The sequence below is a fragment of the Triturus cristatus genome, chromosome 12, assembly GCF_964204655.1.
Source record: "Triturus cristatus chromosome 12, aTriCri1.1, whole genome shotgun sequence".
NCBI lineage: Eukaryota > Metazoa > Chordata > Amphibia > Caudata > Salamandridae > Triturus > Triturus cristatus.
This window is the reverse complement of record NC_140595.1, coordinates 461795695-461819792: the sequence shown is the minus strand read 5'-3', so window position 1 is coordinate 461819792 and position 24098 is coordinate 461795695. Positions and strand designations below refer to the sequence as shown.

The 24098-nt window shown below is 47.7% G+C and overlaps 1 protein-coding gene across 1 annotated transcript in view; it reads right to left on the bottom strand.

Moving 5' to 3' along the window:
• PHKB (phosphorylase kinase regulatory subunit beta) overlaps window positions 1-24098 on the bottom strand; it is a 1466493-nt gene that overhangs the window by 1101806 nt on the left and 340589 nt on the right. The window contains exon 4 of the mRNA XM_085637773.1: window positions 3947-4046. Within this exon, the coding sequence (XP_085493899.1) occupies window positions 3947-4046 (100 nt within the window). The remainder of the gene's footprint in view (window positions 1-3946; window positions 4047-24098) is intronic.

The following is a 24098-nucleotide window of genomic DNA, read 5'->3' as shown; positions in this document are numbered from 1 at the left end:
TAGATCGTGCTATATTTGCTTTTGTATTTTAATCTTTTAAGCACATGCTTCCAAAAAATGAATAAAATAAAACAGAAATAACCACTGCATGCTTCCAAAGGCCTGACCTTTTGGCTTTGACAAGGCTTGTTGCTTTCGTTTCTAGTGACTGGGCATTCTAGGCAGGTGTTGTGTCCTGTAGGAGTGTTTCTGGGCAGAAGAGGTTTCGAGTCAGAATGCTTAACCCCTTCGCTGTTAGGCCTTTCCACCCCGTGCTAAGTCTCTTTTTTGGCTATTTGGGGTAGTTTGCTCTTCGGCCCCTGTAACTTTTTGTCCACATAAGGTATCCACGCCAAATTTGCATCCTTTTCTTCCAAAATCTTGAAGATTCTAAAGGTACCCAGGGTTTGTGGATTCCCCTGGAGGGAACTGAGAAATCAGCCAAAATACAGCTACTTTTTGTGTTTTTGGGGTAAAATTTGATAAAAAGTGCTTCAGACGAAAGTGTCTGTTTTTTTCCCTACAAAAGGTATCAAAGGGTTTGTGGTGCTACAATCACAATCCTCCCAGCTTTTACTGGAATATATATATATATTATATATATATATATATACATATATATACACAAACACACACACACATACATACACCGAAGGTTAAAGGGATGTTATTGTTAGCCAAAAATGTCAGTTAAAACATACTGTTTTAAATGAAGAAAAACATCTAAAATTCACCAGTTATAGTTATCTGAAGTAATTTTAACTTGCACCCCGCCATGCACAGTTTTGTCATAAATTCATCAATGATGTAATTTCAGATGTTGGAGTGATGTTCTAATGATGTCATAGAACATGTCATGAGTGATGTAATATGTGAGGTCATAAGCAGTGAGTGATGAGGGAGTAAGTTGTAGTTACGTAGGGAGCAAGTTATAGCTCCTTGCGATAATTATAACTGGTGAATTTCAATGGTTTGGTTCAGTAAATTTCTATGGTTTTTTAAAACAGAGTAATATTTTATTACTATACAGAACGCCAACCCCATGGTGATCCGAGGGGTTAGCCACAGGGCCTGGCCTCTGGTGGGGTGTTGGGCTGGTAGAGGTTTGGGTGCAGGGGCTGTCGCCCAAACCCCCACAGGTGCACAAGGCTGAGTACATGATGTCACAATATAAAAGGTGTAGTTTTAAGTAAGGCAGACCGACTGACTTTGTCGAGTCAGAATATCAAAACATAAAACGGGGGTCTATTGGCTTTATGCAGTGGTCAGCATATAAACATATAAAAAGCACACCCTATTTCTGTTGTAAGAAAACTACCAATAATCATAATCAAATTTTCATTAATTCACAAAGTGCAATGTTTAATAAAAGTGATAGTCATAGAAAAATTAAGACAGTTTTTATTTTTAAAACAGCATGTCTGAGTCGTTTTTTTCAACGTTTTCAAGCTACAAAGTGCAGCCACAGAGCCAACCAACCACATGGAGACTCTGCACTCCAGCTGAAGATCGTAGAGCTCCAGGTAGGAGTGCTTTAAGAAAATATGGTAGTCTCTCCTGGGGTCATGGATTTAAGGACCCAGGAGACCGTTTCTTTTTGACTGTTGCTGAACAGCTGCTGCACTCCCTGCAGCCTCCGACAATACTGAAAAAAGGCTTGGTGGTGGTGATCATGCCCCTTCTAGGGACACAATCAGGCTCTCAAGGCATTATGGGGCGCTCCTTGCAGGGGACAGTGAATAAAAAATTAGCTAATTTATTATTCAATGTGTATTTATTTGGTGCCCACCCAGGCCACATACATGTTTAGATTTTGTAGGGGCGGCAGGGGGAACCCCAGGAATGCTGGGGCCCCACCAGCTCCCTGCAAAAGGCTGTGCAGGAGCTGGCAACTCTTTTTTCTTCTTTTAAAAACTCGGATCCCCAGTGCCAACCCTGGGAACCACATAGCATTTTATATGTTGGGGCAGCCGGGGGATCTCTAAGGCCACAGAAAAGCATCCCGGCCAGCACCATGCTGGGTGCTGGTGGGAGTTAGCCCCATTCCAATGCACCACCATTTTACAATGCTCCCTCCGGGCTGGAGCAAAGTTCTGTTTTCTGCCAGGGAGAGCGAAGGCCGAGTATGCTCACGCTCTCTCAGAAAGAAAACACCATGATCTGTCGGTTGGAGTCACCAGGACACAGCAGCTGTAAGAGGCCCAAGGAGATGGGGGCCCCGGGGCCCATCAGCAGCCTGAGGAGGGGTTCCTTGGGCCCCCTTTCCTTGTGTAAATAACTGGCCGCAGCGATGAGGTACCCACAGCCTGTCTAGACAGAAATCAATGTGGCCCTGGGAATTAGGGCCCCCAGGGGCATGTAAAAGGCTCTGGGGGAGGCTACACACCTGCTCCCTTAAATATTAATATACCGGCTCCTGGGATGGGGTTTCTTGGCCAATTCAAGGTTTAGGAATAAGGCCACATGCCCACATCTCCCTTATTAATTAATTTATACAGCCGCCCCCTGGGGCACAGGCCCACCGACCATTTTTTTTTTTTAATTGCGCAGAAGCCAACTCTTTTTTTTAAATATTACAGCAGATTTTCAGATCCACCACAAATTAGCTGTAAAAAATGATTTATAAAAATGTATTTTTGGCCCTGGAGGTAGGGATCACCCTGGGATCCCCTCACCCACACCAGGCACAGGGAGTCAGGGTACCCTTATTGTGCCCCCACGTTTAATACTTTTTTGTAGGACAGGGGAATGAGTCCCTGAATACTAAGATTTGTTGATGTGGTGGCAGCCAAACAGATCTTATCTTGAGATCGGTTGGAACCACAGATCCTCTGCGTCCTTAGATATCCATATATATTTTAAACCTTCATTTCTCAAAAACTACAGACCGAATTTACACCAAATCACAAAAAGCACTCTTTTAGCCCAGGATCAAGAGTTCTGCCAAATTTGTTTTTATTTCGTTCAGCAGTTTGGGATATTGTGTGAAAAATGAAGGGGGAAATGCATTTTTGGACCTCCCCCTTTTTCTCGGCTCCCGCTTGACAGAGTAACCCAAAACTTTCAAGCAAGGAACTAAGATGGAATAACATTTAGGGTAGGTTCACGAAGGTTTGTCAAAAGGAGGCAACCTTATAACCAACACAAATGCTTTTCCTATGGCAACGTGGTGCAGGATTTGTGTTTACTTCGAATATGGCACCCTGATTGATACAAAAGAAGAAACTGTTTTGAGCATCAGAAATACATATTCGTTTAGGTTCCAAGACTGGAACACATCGTGTTGTAACAATTATATGAATCTAGGTACATAAGTATATATATGTTTGCATTTATATAGCACAAAAAAAAATTAAGATGGGCTGAGTACTGTAAATCAGTGGGGTTGTAAGATGATTTAGGACAATATACAAAATGTTATTTTACCTTAAATCCTACGGCTACAGAAGGTTTAAAACAGTAATTATGTATTATTTTTTTTACATATTTCCAAAAATGTCATGAAGCAATCTATATTGACACAAACGGTACTGTAACTCACTAAAACAACAAACAAGGTAAAAGCGGGATGCTAATTAATTGAAACGATAACAACATTACGTAATCAAGTCCGATACAAAAATATTATGCAGGTTTACAAAACAACCAATCACGTACACACTGGAATAAAGAGAACTGAATTTAAATGTCGCCGGGATTATTTCCAAACTCTGCAATCAGTGGCGCACACTAATAGTTCCACTATATTTACCCGCCCACCAGTAAAAGTTTCCCATTGAATCACTAATGCGCCATGTAACCCTGAGCCCTCGGAGAACAAGGTTTGCAACTCCCAGATGCCCTTCAAAGATGAACCCCGTGAAACATGAAGCGCCATCTTTTAGCGTGACCAATTGCTGGAAAGATGGCGGAAGATTCGTCCCAGGGTATTAAGAGCCATCACAGAGTCCACCCTGATGCGATTTACCTTATCAGCCTGCCGCATGTAGCAATAAAGGATTCCGCGAAGGCATTTTATGGCCGAGTGCTCGAGCTCGTGAGTCCTTCCCTTGTCGTCATCGATGCGCCTGTGGAAGAGAGATAACCCGTGAGGCAGGGCAGCGATGCACTTCCAAAGACATTAAAGCAAATGAAACGCCGCAATGTTCACTGTCTTCTCCTCGGGCAGTATGTCATTGTTATTGCAGAGTTATCATGACGTAGTTTTAATGTGGCATATGGGAGAGGATGTAGGCCAGAGCATCCCAGAACCCCATTCTCTCCCTCTGCACGTGCAATGACTTACTCCTTGACTGAGGGTAAAGCAGAGGATGGCACTATGGACGTGCAGAGTCACGTGATTTTAATGATTTTATAACATTGTTAGGTCTTAGGGTAATAGAAAAGAGACAACTTTAATACACATCATCCTGACAAAAGGCAAAAACGTTTTCCTAAGCTTTACTGTGTCCGGCCGCGGTCCGTGCAGGAAAGAGCCGTAGGGACTGGAAGGGAGGAGGGGGGGAATTTCAAAATACGACCATGAGAGAAAATTAAATAAATAATTAATTTTCCCTCGTGGCTGTATGTCGAAATCCCCCCCACCCGGCCTCACCGGTCTCACCTGCACGGGCCGTGGCTGACTGACGCACAGACTACGGGCGTCTTAACAGTAGCACTGTCTACAAGCTACTTGCCTTCAGGAACAGCTTTCTGGTGGATACTCTTTCTAAACACAGATTCCTCGCTTTATGCTATCCCGTGTGGCAGACTGGATCCAGAGAATTTTTCAGCAAAGCTTCTACGGCCCAGTAGATGGCTTCATGTGGAACCATGTTGAATCCAAACAATTCTGGATGTGACAGAGCAGAGCCACATATAAGCACCACCCGTGTGCTGACTTCAGTTTGTTTTCTCTTTCCACGCTGTCGGACGCGGAGCATAAAACATGCGTTTGTTACAGTGCGCAGGTACCTAACTTTGGACCTGTATGGAAGTTTAACAGAGGCCGCTCCACAGAACGGGGAGGAGGGAGGAATCTGCAGTTAGACAAAGAATCCACCAGGAGCGTTACAGACACCAAGTAGCCTGCAGAGAGTGCTGCTGCTTATGATATACCTCTTCTAATGGATACTTCCAATTGAACATTCCTCACCTTTAGAATAGATACCAAAGCAGTTCCTCCCAAAGGTGCACAGTCTTTGGAGTGGACTTAAACTTAAAAGTCCTAAAGAAATGAATGTGCAAAGTGCCCTGACCGCTGGAGCTGGGAGTCAAGACAGTAGTGTTTCATGAACACATGCACTCCTCTCGCCAACACAATCATAGCAGCCTTGGCCCTGGTGGAATTGAGACCCTGAAAGAGCTGTTTTTTGGCCTGTAAGTAGAAGATCTTGATGCAGAGTACCATCCACCTCGACATGGTCCTCTTCTGCACAGCCTTCCCTTTCTTTGCTCCAGAAAACCCAGCAGATGACAGTCAACCCAATGGTCCTTGACACTATCAATTTGAAAGCTTAAAGCCCTTTTGGGTCCAACAGATGTAGCCTCTCCTGATGAGCTGACGTAAACACAATGAGGAACTATAGTCTTTAGAGTAAAACAAATACAGCCGTCAACTAAGCACAGGTTTGAACGGTGTGCACATAAGAAATTTCAACACCAAGTTAAGGTTCCACAGCAGCATCCCAAACTGTTTGTGAAGAAACAGGAGTGTCAAACCTTTAATAAAATGCATTACAACTGGTGATTTAAACAAGGACGGTTAGTCGGGCAACTGCAGAAAGGAGAAAAGAGCCAACAAATTAATTATTACAGTGCCCACTGTAGGGCATTGCTGGGATAAGGAAAGAACCAACAAGAGCATGTCTGACAGTTTCATTTCCAAGGGATCAGTGTTCTGTGCACCAAGCCTTGATGGTTTTTGGGGAAGGGCGTCTGGCAGTGAGGCGGACATTCACAACCTAAGGCACCAAGTCAAATGCAGTTACTTGCTACCACTAAACCTCCATATACGAGGTGTAAGTGGCAGAGGTTTGGATTAAGGACCCTGCACAGTTGCTAACACAGATGGTCTTCCCAAAACAGCAGGCCGGTCAGAGGACAGATGCTAATGTCATGGAATTTTGAGTACCATGCTATCCTGGCCCAACCTGGAGCAATTAGTATGATTTGGGACAAGTTATTCTTGAGTTTCCTTAGAACTTGAGGCAGAAGAGATAGCAACAGGAGTCCCTTTCAATATTCCAGCCAGGGCACGTCTCTTAACAAGCATGCACGCAGAAACCCCAACGTGGAAAACAGCTGACATTGTGAATTACCAAGAGGGACAGATAGTTCTAGCCAGAGTTGTCCCAACTGATCCAATATGCTCTACCCCTCGGGGTGCACAAGCCACTTGTAATCTGTTAGGTGATGTCTGCTCATTTTGTCTGCTCTGCCAATTAGTGACGATACCAGGTGGTTAGTGATTAGAATAATGTTTGGCTGCTCCAGCCACCCCCAGAGATGTAAAGCCTCTTGACACAGGCCCCGGGCACCACTTTACCCTAGTTGTTGCAGTACCACATGACGTGGTGTTGTCCATGAGAACCTACACCAGCCTCCCCTTGATAGACAGCATCCACTTTCAGCAACCAATCATTGAGGTACTTGTATATGCAGACTCCCAACCTCTGGAGATTGGCAGGAACCACTGCCATCATTTTCAAGACTACCCGAGGGGCAGAGTTAAGGCTGAAAGGATGGACAGCAAATTGAAAGTGTTTGTGGCCTCCCTTGAATGCAGGTGACAGCTATGGGACTTTGGTATTGGTAAAGGAAAATGCGCATCCTGTAAGTCGAAGGACACCATCCAGTCTCCAAGGTTAAGCGCACATTGGATCCGATCCAATATCAGCATTTTGAATTTGCCCTTCCATAGGAAGGCATTCAGGGGCATAAGGTCCAGGATAGGCTGGAGGCTCTGTTCTATTTGGAACGAGCAAGTAGCATAAATAATAACCCTGGCCTCTCAGTGTTCTGTACCCACTCAATGGTACCCTTGGAGACTAAGAGGTTTACATCCTACAGCAGGATAGACAGATGCACCGTTGAACTTCCTTCTGGTTCTGTAGGGATGTGGAGCAGTAAGTAAAGGCATAATCTATAAGAATCATCTATCGAACGTGATGGATCACTAATATATGAGGAAATATTGAATCCTGCCTCCCACTAGTTGATCATAAGTCTCTGTGGATAAACAAAAGTGGCTTGGTGGCCGCTGCAAGCAAGAAACATAAAAGCCCCTGAGACCATGGATACAAATATATTCACTTGGCGCCTAGGAACATTACGTTACCTACGCTTTAGTTAAACAAAGGAACAACATTATATCTAGAACAATTTTTACAACTGTGAGTCTGTAAGCAAAGAAGATGATTACCAACAAGTTGAAAGATTTATCAAAAATGGTAAATATTTTTAATTCACTTATTTGTAAACATAGCCACTTTTTTGCTATTTTTTTGAAAATTACATAAAGAAAGTTAAAAAAAAAAAACAACATTTCATCATCACAAAGCTTATTGCGACATAGATGGTATAGTAAATTCATAAGCGATACACTTCTGATCTGTTTACTTTGAAAAAGTTCTTAACATCTTTTTGGTCCTAAATCTTAATTAATCAATTAAACATAATAAATCGGGAAAATCATACAACGTCTTTTCCTTGATTAATCTACAGTACAACGGTCCAAAAGTGAGGAGGTCAGAGATAACATTGAAGCAAATTGGATACAGGTACACCTCGATTATTAGGTACACTTCAGCATTTCATAAACTCTCCAATCAATTGTGTCATGTTGCAACTCTTGACCTCGTGCAGGAAAAAAAGTAATGTGTAAGGTTGGGTAGGGGGGAAAAAAATGAGCAGACGAGTTTCGACCTTCGTGGACAAGGACCACAACGATTCAAAAGAAGGTCTTTCTCAGGGCTGTAATGCTTTGTGTAGGACACTGAAAGATGAGGTGGAAAATATCGCTCTCAGCAGAAGCCAATTCTTTTTTGGAACTAGGCAGCAGTCGCTACCTATAATGACTTGTTCTATCGCCTGGAGGATTCCGAACTGAATTTGCAGGAATTCCGCTGCTCTTTCAATAAATAACCGGCACATTCATCAGTAAGTAGCAAGCGTGCCCGTCTATTTCTTCATCTGGTGCACATGGTGGCTGGTTGCTGCAGCAGGGAAAATGGAGTTGGAGGACTGGTGCTCATGCAGGCCTGTGCGATATATGCCAGTGTTGCATTTGCGACCCACAAAAGAATTGGTCTGCCTGCTGCATCACTAGCTGGAAGGCTGCCATTGCCTATAGGCTAATGTTCCACAGTAGTCGCTAAATTTGCTGAACTGATGAAGAAATAGATTTGCACAAGTTAAAAGCCCCAAAGAATGTGCTGTACTATCTTTAAATCATTCCAGTGCGGAGTCAAAGTTCTCTCCTTAGAGAGGAGACCCATCAAAGGGCATGTGCATCAGTGATAACTGCACATCACCAGAAAATCTGGTCGACCCATATCCAGGCATGTCTGCAGAACACAACACTGGTACCAACTGCTCTGTAATGCAATCCACTGTATCTAAACCTGCGCGGATAACTTATTTTGCGGCATCCTGGTCATAAACAGACCACTGTAATTATGTACAATAATGGGTAGTTGCTGCTGCCCAGCCACATAATTACAGTGTTAGATAAAGGGGTAAAACCCAAAATCACCCGGTCCTGGGTATGAGACAGTACAATAATGGGTGGTCCCAGTAAAGGTACATTAAACAGAAAAAACTTTGTATACTGAAGCAGTGTTATTTAATCACACTGACCACATAACTATTACAAATACAATTTAAAAGCTGAAAGTGCCCAGAGGAAAAAGGGGGAGAAGAAGTAGGGAAGAATCAGTGATTTGAGTGAGGGTAACTGGGTACGTGTAGTTAGAGTATTGTGCACGTCACATTATTCTAATTTAATGGCGCATCATTTAGCCAAAAGCTTCTCACATTCACACTCTTGCCTATCTACACTACAGAAAACGCATTCGCCAGTCAATGAAAAAAACACTTTCACATTTAAAATAGCCTCACCTACTGGCTACACACAGAGTTACTTCTTTGATTAATTTAGTCCTGTTAACATATGATAATTATTTCTGGACAGTGGACAGGTTCAGTAGTTATAGAAGCAAGCACTGACCAAGCCAGTGATTTTAACTTTTCTGTCGGGCATGCACACAGACCAGCCACAATTCTTCATTGAACTGTAAATAGCAGGTGTTTTTGTAACCACATGTAATTGTACTGAATCTGGTGATCTCAGTGGAATGGACATCTAATTCTGCCTTCTTGAGATTCAAAGATGTGATTTGCTTTACTCTGGACATTTCATTTGGGAACTTTAACTTACTGTTACCTCACAATGCTTTTCTTTCGGCTTGACATGTACAAACACATAAGCAGAAGGAGCAGCCTATATACAGACTTAAATAGTGAGATTTGGAAAACATGCTCGTCGTTGTGAGGATGCTCATATTTGAATGGAGGGAGCTGTCTTTGAACACCTCTCACACTGACGTTTGTCATTGCTGGCATTTAATCAATATTTTCAAGAGTGTCCATTTGTTTTCTGCCATAATAATACTACCTTCTTAAAATATCTTTTTCCAGGTCTTCATTCATCTAGTTCGGACAACTGCTTTCTATATAGTATTTGTCCACAGGTTCCAGGTTAGTTTTGGTAGAGTGTAAACACTATAAGATGGCTGAGGGAGTGCTGAAACTTTTCAGACACTCAGCCCCAGTCACTATTCGATCTAGGTTAAATCCACCATCATTATTTAGCTCACTTCGCCACCCCAGTTCAGACCCAGTAATCTGTAAATCAGTCTTGACCCTGTTCCTCATGGGAACAGTCCAGCCTGAACTTCTGTTGCAGGGATTCTGCGTATGCACAGAACTATGCGCAGGAAATCAGGACCTCAGAGAATTGTGGTGTACCAGAAACTCCCCTCAGAACCAAGAACCCCATATCCGACTAGCTTAGTGTCCCATTCGTTAGCCTAGATCTAGCTAGGCGGTCCCAATGTATAGACAACCCAGAACATGCGACTTAGATATTTCTCAGGAGTGGTGGGAATCCGAAATACCTGTTTGTACTTATTTAGCAGTTCACAACAGAATAATACAGACACGGTAAAGTTTAAAGAGTTTATTTTATAAACCTCGCGTCCTAAGATGCAGTACTTTAGCTAACGCTAGCAGACAAATGGTTAAGATCAGAACCATCAGCATTGTTACAATACCATACACAATGAAAGGAGCAATCATAATAATAAGGCAAAGTCGAGTAAGCATGTCTAAAATGAATAACATATAACAGTGTCGCGTGCAAAGCAGCAGAAACGGCAAGCTGGCTTTCTAACAGGTGGCTCGGTTATGCTAACTTAGTGTTGTAAATAGGGAGTGGCTAACCCACACTTCACCCCCCTTTGATCGAATCACTAACCACTAGGGGCGCACTTATCAAGAACGCAGAGTTCAAGTGATATAGAACAGAACCAAGAGCATGAACTATAAGTCCATATAAGGTAAGTGTAAAGTTCGAGAAAAAAAAGAAGAAAAAATAGTGTTAAAAAATAGAAACGATGCCCCATAGAAAAAACCATGAAAAAAAATTTCGATAAAAAAATTGACATCTATGGATGCATCCTGTCTCGTATATGTGAAACAGTCAATCCATCAAGGTATATGCACCATAAGTTGCAACAGCTTCCAAGAGGAAATCATTGGAGCGTTCCGCAAAAGTATCTGCCATCCAATTTAGTAAGGGAAAGGAACACACGTGTTCCTCAATTATCGGAGCATCCAGCACCATAACAGGACAACTGTCAGCATCCTCGAGATAACTTCGTTCAAGGAATTCAATAGCGGCCTCTCCGATATCCCAGTTACCAAGGACTCCTTGTGTAGCACCCAAAGCCATGAACCCAATTCCAGAACAAGCAAACTCATGATCCAGTAACGGACACATTAGTTCATCAAAATCCGGGTCAGGTGACACCAAGTTTGACAGACACAAGTCCAGAGCCCATTGGAAGGGACAATCTAGGCAATGAAAGACAGGCTGCACACAGGTAAAATAAGCAAATCGGAATGACAATCCATTCTCGACGCTTAAGGTCGCCAGAGGTAAAGTTCCGTAGTAATCAAGCATCTGGCTACGAAGATGTAGCAGGCGGAGCATTCTGTCTTGTAACCCCAGGCATGCAGCCATAACGAAATGCGCAGAGCAACAAGAGGATCCCGGCCCCAAGAGCTAGTAGCAAGGGAAATCCTCCGAAGACACTTGAAAAAATAGAATTGAAAAACGCGGGGAGCACACCAAAAATAGTTTGGAAAGATGTCACGAGGCCTGAGCCGACAATTTTAAAAAAATGAACAAGGCCAGTCGTAGACGAAGCATTAAAGATAGTCTGTATCAACGTTCCAAAATGTAGGGGGAGGTCAGTATTTAAAAGAGCTTGTACTTCAGTGCGTGTGTTTGCTATGGGAAGAAGAAATGTTTCACGGGACGAAGTCAAAGAAACTTCTTCTCGAGACAAAAGAGCCCTTATTCTACTCATCCTGTTGAACTCTGCGTTCAAGGTTGGAATCGCCGGCCAGATAGACATATCGAGCCTGCCGTGCGGGGGTGGGAAAAGGACGTTATTACAGCAAACCACCCTTTGTGAAACGGTGACTATGTAAGGAATACCCACTAGCATCCCACAGCAAGCTTCATTATTTAAAAGCAAATAACTACCGTTGGCAAGCAGCTTAAAAGAAGACGTTATAACCGGCATCGGAATACCTTTTAGGACACAAGCTAAATTAGGAGCGTGTATATTGCAAGCGCCGTGTAATTGTATATGTCTACAAACCACAGAATGATCAGGAGCGGGGAATGATCAGGAGCGGAAGTGCACTCTTCACCTTTCAAGTAAACTTCCTTGCCATCCCTCACGCATCTATAAGTGAAAGGAAGTGACCAAACTTCGTGCAGGAAGGCATTACCAAGCTGTTCATATCTGCCTATGGCATAATGCTTCATGCACGAACTGAACTTAAACCTTGAGAAAGGCAACGTGATCAATCCGTGTACGCGCCACACAGCCAAATTCAACTCAGCAATAGAAAAAGGTAATGGTTCTAGTTTTTCAATGTGCAGTAATGCGCAAGTGGCGTCTTTCATCGACATAAACTGCTGTTTATCGGTCAAATTAAAAGGAAGGAATAACAAAGACGTATTCATGTAATCCCAAGGGACTTTTCCTGCTTTTAACGTTTGCAAGGTCCATGCAAACTGCATAATTGAACGCAACTGATTTTGACCATGATTTAACACAGACACTTCATCTTGCACAATGTCTACGACAGATGAAACAATATTATCTAATGTATAAATTCTAGAAGACAAGGTGTTAATACTATTATCTATAACAGCCAATACTTTCTCCATATTGGCCTGGTCAATAGCACGTAGCCTGGAAGCAGCTTCAATTTGCGATAAGAACAAGTTACTAACCTTCGGTAACGATGTATCTGTAAGAAACATTAGTTAGTTAGATTCCTCACCTTAGAATATCCCCAGGCGTCAGACTGGATCCGGAAGATTTTTCGTCAGCAATACCCCTTGCGCGTCGCTAGGCGTCGTCTGCGGCTCCGCGTCCGTCGTCGGCACGTGCGCCGGGATGACGTCGTCGGAGTACTTAGACGCCGCCCTCGCGCGCTGACGTCAGTTCTTGTACATAGCCTTCCGCGCCAGGAACGCAGAGCCATGCAAAGACCGACACTGGTGCCAAAAAGAAAATCTAGGGGCCTGAAAGGACAACCTTAACCCTAGATGTCAGTTCGCAGAACGGGGAGGATGGGTGGGTCGGTGAGGAATCTAACTAACTAATGTTTCTTACAGATACATCGTTACCGAAGGTTAGTAACTTGTTCATCTGAAAGAAACACGTTAGTTAGATTCCTCACCTTAGAATAGATACCCAAGCAATACCATCCCCGGTGGTGGGTCTGCGAACCAAGATCACACCAGAAAGTCCTGGAGGACAGAACGGCCAAAGAAGCCATCCCTCCGGACTTGGCTGTCAAGGCAATAATGCCTGGCAAACGTGTGTAGCGAAGCCCACGTCGCCGCCTGACAGATGTCCTGCAAAGGGACTCCCCGTCCCAAGGCAGTAGTAGCCGCCGTGGCCCGAGTAGAATGAGCGCGCAGCCCAACAGGAGGGTCCTTTTTAGCCAAGGAATAGCAGATTTTTATACACAAAACGACCCACCGAGAGATGGTTCGTTTGTGCACAGCTTTCCCCTTCTTAGCGCCCACGTACCCAACAAAAAGCTGGTCGTCCACCCGGAACTGTTTGGTGCGGTCCAGATAAAAGGAGAGCGCACGTTTTGGGTCCAGACGGTGGAGCCTCTCTTCCTCTTTGGAAGGATGCGGAGGCGGAAAGAAGGTGGGCAAGGTGACAGACTGCCCAAGGTGAAATGGAGTTACCACTTTAGGAAGAAAGGAGGGACGAGGCCGAAGGACAACCTTGTCCGGATGAACAGATAGAAAAGGAGGCTTTGAAGATAAAGCCTGGAGCTCACTCACCCGTCTAGCCGAGGTGATGGCTACCAGAAAAGCAGTCTTTAGAGTTAGAAGACGAAGAGGGCAATTGTGAAGAGGCTCGAAGGGAGCGCACATCAGGAATGTCAAAACCAGATTCAAGTCCCACTGAGGCATTACGAAAGGGACAGGAGGGAACGTGTGTGTAATGCCTTTGAGAAAGCGTGTAACCACAGGGGACTTGAAAAGAGAAGGCTGATCAGGAAGCCGCAAGAAGGCGGAGATGGCAGCAAGATAACCTTTCAGGGTGCCCAGGGCAGAGCCCTGCCGGGCCAGAGAAAGAAGGAAGAGGAGAACCTCAGAAAGAGGGGCGGAAAGGGGATCCACAGCCTTTGCTGTGCACCATGCCACAAATTTGTTCCACCGGCAGGCGTATACCGACTTTGTGGAGGGACGCCTGGCTGCCAGAATGATATCACAGACTTCAGGAGGCAAGTCAAATGGCATCAACTGCCGCCACTCAATCTCCACGCATGGAGGTGGAGGCTGGACAGGTTCGGGTGGAGGACCGTCCCCTGCTGCTGCGACAGAAGATCCTCCCGAAGGGGCAGACGTATCGGGGGATCGGTCAACAGACTGAGTAGCTCGGGATACCAGTATCTTCGTGCCCAATCCGGAGCCACCAAGATGACTTGGGCCCGGTCGCGCCTGATCTTCTTCAGCACTCTGGGCAGAAGTGGTATAGGCGGAAAGGCGTACAACAGACCGCAACTCCACTCGTGACGAAAAGCGTCGCCGAGCGAGTGCCGCCTTGGAAATTCCAACGCGCAGAACTGCTGACATTGCGCGTTCTCTTCGGTGGCGAATAGATCTAACCAAGGCTCTCCCCACTGCTGAAAGAGGCCTTGCACCACTTCGGAGTTCAGACGCCATTCGTGATCCATCATGCACCGGCGGCTGAGTTCGTCTGCTCTGGCGTTCAGAGAGCCCGCCAGATGTTGAACCACCAGGGTGACGCCCTGGTGTTCCAGCCATGTCCAGAGGCGCAGAGCCTCCTGACAAAGGGTCCACGACCCCACCCCGCCCTGTTTGTTGCAGTACCACATGGCGGTGGTGTTGTCCGTGAACACCTGCACGACACTTCCCCTGACAGAGGGAAGGAAGGCTTTCAGTGCAAGCCGGATCGCTCTCAACTCCAACAGGTTGATGTGGAGACGAGACTCCGCCGGAGACCAGAGGCCTCTGATCTCCGCCTCTCCCATATGGCCACCCCATCCCAGGAGGGACGCATCCGTCACTACGACATGCTCCGGTTGGGGAAGGGAGAGGCTCTTGCCCTTGACCCACTCGCGGTCCGTGAGCCACCACTGCAACTGCTGTGCAGTACCCTCCGAAATCAAGACATGGTCGGACAGGTTGCCGTGATGCTGGGCCCACTGAAACTTCAGGTCCCACTGCAGAGCCCGCATGCGCCGCCTGGCGTGATGCACTAGTAGGATGCAGGAGGCCATCAGCCCCAGAAGCCGCAACACTAGCCTGACCGAAACCCGGGATAGAGGCCGAAAGATGGGAATCAGGGCCTGTATATCCCGGACCCGCTGTTCCGGAGGATGGACCCGGAACTGCGCCGAATCGAGAACCGCTCCGATGAAGAGGAGCTTCTGAGAGGGGCTCAAGTGTGACTTCGGCACGTTGATGGAAAACCCCAGCAAATGCAGGAGATCCGCCGTAGTCTGGAGGTGGGAGACGACTGCCTGGGGCGAGCCCGCCTTCAACAACCAGTCGTCGAGATAGGGGAAGACTGGGACCCCTGATCTGCGCAGATGAGCTGCGACCACCGCCATCACTTTCGTGAACACCCGAGGGGCACTGGTGAGGCCGAAGGGGAGCACGGTAAACTGAAAGTGCTCTTGGCCCACCGTGAACCGCAGGTAACGCCGGTGGGCCGGCAGGACGGGGAGATGGAAATATGCGTCCTGCAAGTCCAACGCTACCATCCAGTCTCCAGGGTCTAGGGCAGCTAAAACCTGAGCCAACGTGAGCATCTTGAACCTTTCCTTTCGGAGGAAGGCATTGACGTTCCGGAGGTCCAAGATAGGGCGCAGGCCCCCCTTGCCCTTCTTGGGAACCAGAAAGTAGTGGGAATAACAACCACGACCTACTTCTGGACTCGGAACGCGCTCGACGGCCCCCTTGGCCAAGAGAGCCGAAACTTCCTCGCGGAGAAGATCCAAATGATCCCCCGAGATACGGTGGTGCTGCGGTGGCATGGCTGGAGGGGTCGTCTCGAAGGGGAGGGAGTAGCCCCTTCGGACGATTTGCAGCACCCACCTGTCCGATGTTATGGACCGCCAGTGGAGCAGGTGATGGCGAACTCTGCCGCCCACTGGCGTGGTATGGGCCTGAAAGCTCGGACTAGGAAGGCTTTGAGGCGGATGCTGCCGGGGTGGATGTGGGCTGACCACGTCGGCCTCCATTTCCGCCACGGCGGAAGCCACGTCCGCGACCGCGCGCAGGTTGGTTCTGCGGCTGGTGGCTTTGCGGACGGGAGGAGGCGCCCCTTCCTTGGCCACGAAGGGGGCGAAAAGCGGAGGTGTGCGCCCGCGGAGCCGAGAGGCCCAAGGACTTGGCCGTAGCCCGGGAGTCCTTAAAACGGTTCAGCGCACTGTCCGCCTTCTCACCAAACAGGCGAGTGCCATCAAAGGGCATGTCCATGAGGGTGTTCTGGACATCCCCGGAAAATGACGTGGACCGCATCCAGGCGTGGCGGCGGAGCGCCACCGTGGTGGAAATCGCCCGACCTAGCGAGTCCGTGGTGTCAAGCCCACATCTTATGGCGTGCCGTGCCGCATCCCTCCCATCGGCCAAAGCCTGGGTAAGACGCGTCCGGACCTCCTCCGGACACAGGGGCAGCACGTCCTCCACCGTATCCCACAGGGAATGGGAATAACGGTCCAAGAGACAGGCGGTATTTAAGGACCGCAGGCCCAAACTAAGGGACGAGAACAGTTTCTTGCCAAACTGCTCGAGTCTCTTGGAATCCCGGTCCGGCGGAGCGGTCGGGAAGGAGGATTGGGAAGTAGAGGCCTGGATAACCAGACTCTCGGGGGTGGGGTGTTGGGACAGGAAACTGGGGTCGCCCGGAGCAGGGCGGTGGCGCCTGGCAACGTTCCTATCCACAGGAGGAACTGTGGAGGGCTTGGACCAGGTGCCCTGCAGAACGTCAGTGAGGGCCTCGTTGAACGGCAGCAGAGGCTCAGTGGAGCTTGCTGAGGTTTGAAGCACCTCAGTGAGGATGTTGGTCCTCACAGCCACGGCAGGCAACTCGAGCCCAAGGGCCTCAGCCGCCTTGCGCAGCACCACAGAAAATGCTGCACCCTCCTCCGAAGCCACGGTCGGAGGAGAAGTGAATCCAGCGTCTGGCGAGGTGTCCAGCCCGCTGGCCTCCCCCAGTTCATCTGCCCAGTCCTGAGAAAGCTGTGACTGAACAGCCAGAGGGTCCTCGAACCCCTCCCAGTCGCCCCCTTCTTCCGATTCCTGATAAACAGGAGGAATGATCGGAACCGGACTGTAGAGATGGTAGGACTCAAGCGGCGTCGGATGCGGCGTCGGCGGACGCCGTGCCGGCGTCGGGTCCGGATGAGGGCTAAACCGGGGCGTCGGCGTCACAGGCGTCGGCGTCGGTGGCGCCGGTGACGGCGTCGGTGGTTCAGGCGTCGGCGCCGGTGGAGGAGTGACAAGGTCAACCGGCGTCGACTGGGGCCCAGGCAAGGGCCCCGCGGGGACCTGCGGCGTCGAGACCGGAGTCGTCGACGGCGCCGGGGCCGGAGCCGCCGGCACGCGAGGTCGCCCAGTCGAGTCCGCGGGGCCCGAAGGCGCGCCAGCGGGCGTCGACGGCGGGGCCAGGCTCCTCATGGCCGAGAGGAAGGCACTGATCTCCGCCGGCGCCGCGTCAGCCCCAGGGACCGGAAGGTATGGGGCGGACGCGGCACCTGCGGCTCCGCCGGAGCCGCGGGGGTGGAACCACTTGGACCCTCGGCCGAGTCGCGCGACCGGCGAGGGGAGTCCGAAGAGCGATGTCGCCGCTTGGACTTCTTAGAGTGTTTGGACTTACCCGACGACTTGGAGCCCGACGAGCGATGGTGGCGTCGGCTAGGGCTCCGCGAGCGATCCTTGGACCTCCTCCTGGACCGGGATCGCGCACGACGCGGAGCCGAGTGGCGAAGCTCCAGAAGCTTGCGGGACCGCTCCCGCCTAGCCTTCGAAGTCAGGGCCTGACAGTCGGTGCACGACTCCGCGTCGTGGTCGAGGCCTAAGCAGTAGAGGCACCGGCGGTGGTGATCGGTCACCGACATCAGTCGATGACAATCTTCACAAGCCTTGAACCCAGGCATCCTACCGGCACCAGATGTCGACAGACAAGGATCAAAAATGATCAAAAAGATTTAGTCAAAAAAGACTAAAAGGGGTAGCTCTCCCGGATCTGCGCTTACTGGCGCGGAAAAATGAAGAACTGACGTCAGCGCGCGAGGGCGGCGTCTAAGTACTCCGACGACGTCATCCCGGCGCACGACGCCGACGACGGACGCGGAGCCGCAGACGACGCCTAGCGACGCGCAAGGGGTATTGCTGACGAAAAATCTTCCGGATCCAGTCTGACGCCTGGGGATATTCTAAGGTGAGGAATCTAACTAACGTGTTTCTTTCAGATCTTCCAAACTTCATTGTAAATAGCATAAACCCATCTCTTGGACCTGCCACTCGCAGGACCCTTAACAAAATCATTCAAATCTATTTTGTCATTTAACCGTGATAAATGAAGCTTAACTGAAGCTAATGTGGAATGTTGCAACCATGACTGGCATAACTTACCTACCGAGTAGGTAGTTACCGTGTGTGATGATGGAAAACGAGGGTCTACTCTAAGCTGTGTATACCCTGGTGTCAAATCCAGAAACCGTCGTTGACAGGAATCTGAACCCGTCTGCCATACCAACCATCCTTCGGGATTTACTGCTGAAATATTGAAGGTGGTGTTGGAGACGAGGGACTGCAACATAGTAAGGGACAGATCTGTGTGATTCGCCCAATTAGGATAAGCACCCAGATCCGGCATTGTGGGTGAATTCAATTTTTTAGATATTGCCAATCCAAAACAGGTGGTCTGAAAAATAGTTGAATTCAAAAATAACATATGATTTGGGATAAGACAGGCACGATGCAAAGCTTCTGTTCCTTGTACCTGCCACGGTTTAGTTCCCCAAACCGATTTAAGATCGATAGTAGCTTTCCAGAGGTCATAACCTCCAATAGCCAATTCATCTATAAAGGATTTGGAATATAATAATTTTGTGTGTGTCAGTCTAATTTTAGAAGCTGGTTCTACCACCACCTTAAAATAATAAGAGGCAGGGTTAGACACACCAAAATCCGAAAAGTATGTGAATTTTTTCACTAAAGTGGCAGAACTGCCAGGCATAGTAGGGACAGGACAATGTTCCCACTGAGTGAAATTAACAAAATTCCGAAAGGTATTTGCCCTGTGTAAGAAATGTGTGCCATAATGTTGATAGCAAAATTGTTCATCGTAATTTGCATTATTTAAATATAAATCCTCAGCATCAAATGCAGCATAATATTTCAAATCAGAAAACAGTGTTTCTATCGCGTGTACATCCCAATCATCCGATCGGATGTTCTGTTTAACTACATCACCCATAGAAACACGAAAAACAGTTGGTACATTAATCACTTCGGTGGGACCATGAATTTGAAAGTTCACAGCATCCCAAGCAATTCCATCACGTACAGGCCAGGCGGTGATGTTCACAAAAGTCTGGTCCCTTTTCATGATGTGTGATGAGGAATGAGGGGCCAAAGTTCCATCAATTAATCGAATTGTAGATCGTTCATTCAGGTAGTGTCCATTGTTCAATTTAAAAAACACTACCACAAAGCCAATGGACATGAACAAAAAAATACTTATTAGCACCAGCCAGATGCAAGTCCAAGGTGCAACCAAAAAATGTCTCTTGAACCAGGCAAAAAATGTAGAAATTTTGGAAGGGGCAGTGGAAGTCAATGATTCAGTTTCAAAGGAAGAATGTGACTGGGCAATTGTTGTTGAATGTAATAGAGGCAGAGGTACTTCTGTTGGATAAGCATACTCAGGATCATCAGGTAAACCACCAGCATTAGATGGCATAGAAGGACCAGTAATTGCAAGCATCTCAATGGAAACTTCAGGCAAGATGTTAGAGGGTGGCACCACAACAGAGTTTCTCAGCACTGAAGGGCAAGAAACTGAAGGTGTCATACTATGGAGAATCGGCCACCCGCTGTAGCTTGACATTGTCAATCGAGATGTACCGGTTATCCTTGCGACCAGGAAGTGGAGGTAAAACAACTGTACGCGTACCCAGGACTCCAAGCACCGGGACCGGTGCACGATAAGAGGGGCCAAACTCCTTTTTGTTCTCCACCTTCTCACGGACCAGGTCTCCAACTCGAGGTAGCCAGCCGACTACCGGAATCTGGAGCGCAGCTTCGGATGTAGAGGGTACGTGTCTTTTCGCTAGAGTGTCTCTGGCTTCTTGTAGATTCTGCAATACAGCACAGTGGTCATCTAGGTCAAAAGGGGCGGCTGCTGCCGCCATGTCTAGACCATCAAGGTCCGGGACAAACATTCTCACTCCAAAGAGCATCATGTACGGGGTCCTCCCACCCAGAGACCTTCTAGGGAGATTATTAAGTGCACGTTGTACGTCATACAAGTGGGAGAGCCAGTTCCGGCCTGTACCTAATACCCTCGCTGTCAAAGATTGCTTTAGGTTACGGTTCATCCGCTCCACAACACTATTGCCCTCAGGCCGGTATGGAGACGAAAATTTGACTTGGACCCCCAGTTCTCTCATGGCCTCCTTGTACGCCTTTGAGGCGAACGCAGGACCCTGATCAGGAAACGTGTTCACGAATCAACTGCAACCAAGATGTACTTGTACGCAGTATCAGAGGTAATAGGACCGCAGTGATCTAAATAAACGCACGCAAGTGGTTGATTAGATACATGCAACTGTGTTTGTGGTGGACGCGCTGCAGAAGAAGGTTTAATCTGCTGGCATATTTCACAAGTAAGAACATATGCCCGCGCTTGTTTGTACAAACGGTACCACCAGTAACGTTGTTGCAACAGAGATACAGTAGCCGACACTCCGGCATGCGCAGACTCAACACCTTCGTGAGCTGCTGATATCAAAGAGTATCTACGGTCCGCGTTGGGAATCACCCTGTCACCAACGTCGTTAATCCTCACTAATGGGACGTTATCAGGACTTAAGCGATAATGGTATCGAGAAGGGAAACCTTTCGGAAAAGTCGTCCCGGTCTGGGAAGCAGCAATAGCTGCCAAGATGTCATCATCGATCTTACTTTTGGATCTTGTAACTGCTGCTACTAGATATGTTGCCACTGCTGTTTTTGCTGCCTCGTCAGCCAAACTGTTACCGACAGCATGGACACCAACTCGTTGGTGACCAAGAGTGTGAATTACATTCACGAGTGGAAGCAGTTCTTTAAGTGCTGCCACTCGAACCCAAAGCGTTTTATGCTTTATTGTGCTACCTTTGGAATCATAGAAATCATTCTGAATCCAAAAATGTAGATTGTCATTGTAAGATTGAACACAATAGAACGAATCACACACCACCAGAGTGGGGATTCGAAGATCAGCGTACTCTAGTGCAAGCACTAGAGCACGAACCTCAGCCAACTGCGCGGTACAATCGCCCAATGTCTGTGTATGCACAGCTTCAGATTGGAATTCTCCATTCACGAAAGTACCTACAACAATTGCGCAGGCAGCTGAATAGGCGTGCTTCGATCCAGTTGCGGGTTGCGCAGACCCATCAGTGTAAATGACACAACGGTACTCCTCAAGTGGGCGCAATGTCGAAGGAGTCGGATGAACGAATTCATAATCCAAAAACTCCTGAGACTGCAACGCCGCGTCAAAGATATATGTGACGTCTTGCGAAGCTAAGGAAGTTGCCCATTGTATCCACCTCGGATGCAAAGCCTTAGAATTTGGTACACTAGCCTTAGTGACTGCCTCGAGGGCAGGGTACGGTGTTACCACCAGCATGTGCTTTCCCTGTGATAGCGCTCGTTCTTTCAGGATCGCCATCTGAACTGCTGTCAGTACTTTTCCGACAGCGGAAAAGCGCAGCTCAGCTGAAGTGTACAGATGAGATTTGTAAGCAATGGGAGCGGTGTCGCCCTCATTGAAAGTTAAGTACGTGAAACCCACTGCACCTGGTACAATTCTAATGATCAGGTTAATGTGGTTATCACAAGTTTGTAAGTATTTTGAAGCAAGAAGATCAGACTGCAAAGTTTGTAATGCAGCTGTATGCTCTGGCAGCCAGCATGATTTGGTAAAAGTAGGGTGTACCAAGGCATAGAGTGCCTTGATACTCTGGGCATAATCAGGAATGTAGGTACGACCGAAATTCAGAAAACCCAGCAATGATTGTAATTTCTTCAGCGTTGTAGGAGTACAAAGGCGTGCGCACTTCTCAAGGAAGTGCGGAGCCAAGCCGCGACCCTCATCGTTGAGTTCGTACCCCAAGAACAACACATGGAGCTCAGCAATGTGGCACTTCGCAAAATTGAATTTGTATCCGAAGTCTGCAAACATAGTAATTATGCTATCCACGCGAGCAAGGTGTGAGGAAGCAACTCGTCGTCTGTTAGATAAATGTCATCAACATACGAGTATGCATCCGGGTCCATATACTCTAAGAGCGAGACCACTCGAGCAGCAAAGACCACAGGGCTGTTCTTATAGCCCATAGGCAGCCTATTAAACTTTCTTTGTTTACCGCCCGAGGTAAAAGCCGTCCACTCACTACTTTGAGGGGACAGGTTATGGCTGTAAAAGCCATTGGAAATGTCAAGTGTGGTTTTAAACCGTTTTCTCACAAGACTATCGACGAGAGCCGACCCGTGAGTATTCTGTACCGCGCACGTCCGACAGTGAGAGTTTAAGTGCCGGTAATCCAAAACTAGGCGGTACGACCCGTCAGGCTTCGTCACAGTGAATAAAGGGTTATTCATCGGTGACACACAAGTTTCAATTACTCTCTGATATTCCAATTGTTCAAGGATAGTCGCGACGTGAGATCTAGCCTCACGACGCATGGGATATTGGGGTTGAGGCTGGGGATCGGACCGCAATGGAATCGTATGGTCAGGAGAAATTTTATCCCAGCCCACTTGATTGCGATACAACGCAGGCGTTTGCACCTGCGCCCACTCCCCGGCCAACCTGTTAGCATGTTCCATAGGCACCATGTGCCCAAAGGCGGGGAGGATCACCACCTCCCCTCTAGGAACATCTAAAATGAAAGCCGGAGCCCAATCCTCCTCCGCCAACAGAATGTCATAGGTGGAGGACAAATTATCCCAAAAAACTACTCTAATTCTACGATGTATGTCACCCTCTATTTTAAGGATTATGTCAAACATCCTTTCAGGGGGGGCTACGCGAGTATCAGCAGTTTCAACACTCACATATGTATCAGTTGCTGTCACCTCCAGATACGGACGCAGTGCTTGCCACACTACTGTAACTTCCGCCGCGCTGTCTAACACCGTTAGAGCCCATGTCCGGTTCTGAAGCAGTGTCCGTACCATCTGAGGCATATCTCGCAGTTAGGGCAGCAACTTTCTTTTTCTGAAACGGAGGTCTTTGACGCACAGCATCGTCCTGCTTGCCTTTTACGTCAGTCTGGCGGGGTTGCTCACGACCTTGGGCACCCCTTCCTCTTCCACGGTCTCCGCCACCGGATTGTGAAGCCGATGTTTCCTGTGAAGAACGAGGAGAGCGTTCAGAAACCTGAAATCTATCAGGTGACTTAATATTAGAACGATCGCGCAAATCATATTTACATTCAGTTGACGACTGAACTGGCGAAGCAGAACGCGACCTACGCTTTTGTTGCTGTTTTCCCTGTTTTTTGGTTCGCCAACTTTCCTTCGGAAACTTGGGCTTTTCGTCTTTTGTAGACGAACTCACCTTAGTCTGCTGTACTACATCAGGAATCTTAACGGTGGGTTTCACGCCTAAGGCGCAACGTCCCACCATTCTGTAGGCTTTTGCAATAAGTTTTGCAAATTCCCTGGGCCTGTCGGCAGGAGCCACAAGTTCCAGCATATTACCTACTTGGAACTGCAGAGCATCTCCTTTTAGGTTCCCCATTACCATGGAAGAAACCACATCGAAGCGGTCGACAAGCCTCATTCCCAATTCAATGGCCGCCTCCGCACCATGATTTTCTTGAACTTTCTTGATGACAGAGGGTAGTACAGACATAGACGGAGTACCATAGCACTTCGAATAGGTCTCAGCAAAGACTGTGCCCCAATTGTTACAATCGACAATATCAGGTACCAGATCCTTCGGCAAGGTAATGGTGAGTATCCTGTGTTTATCCACAGGAGAAGTGTTTGGAAACAC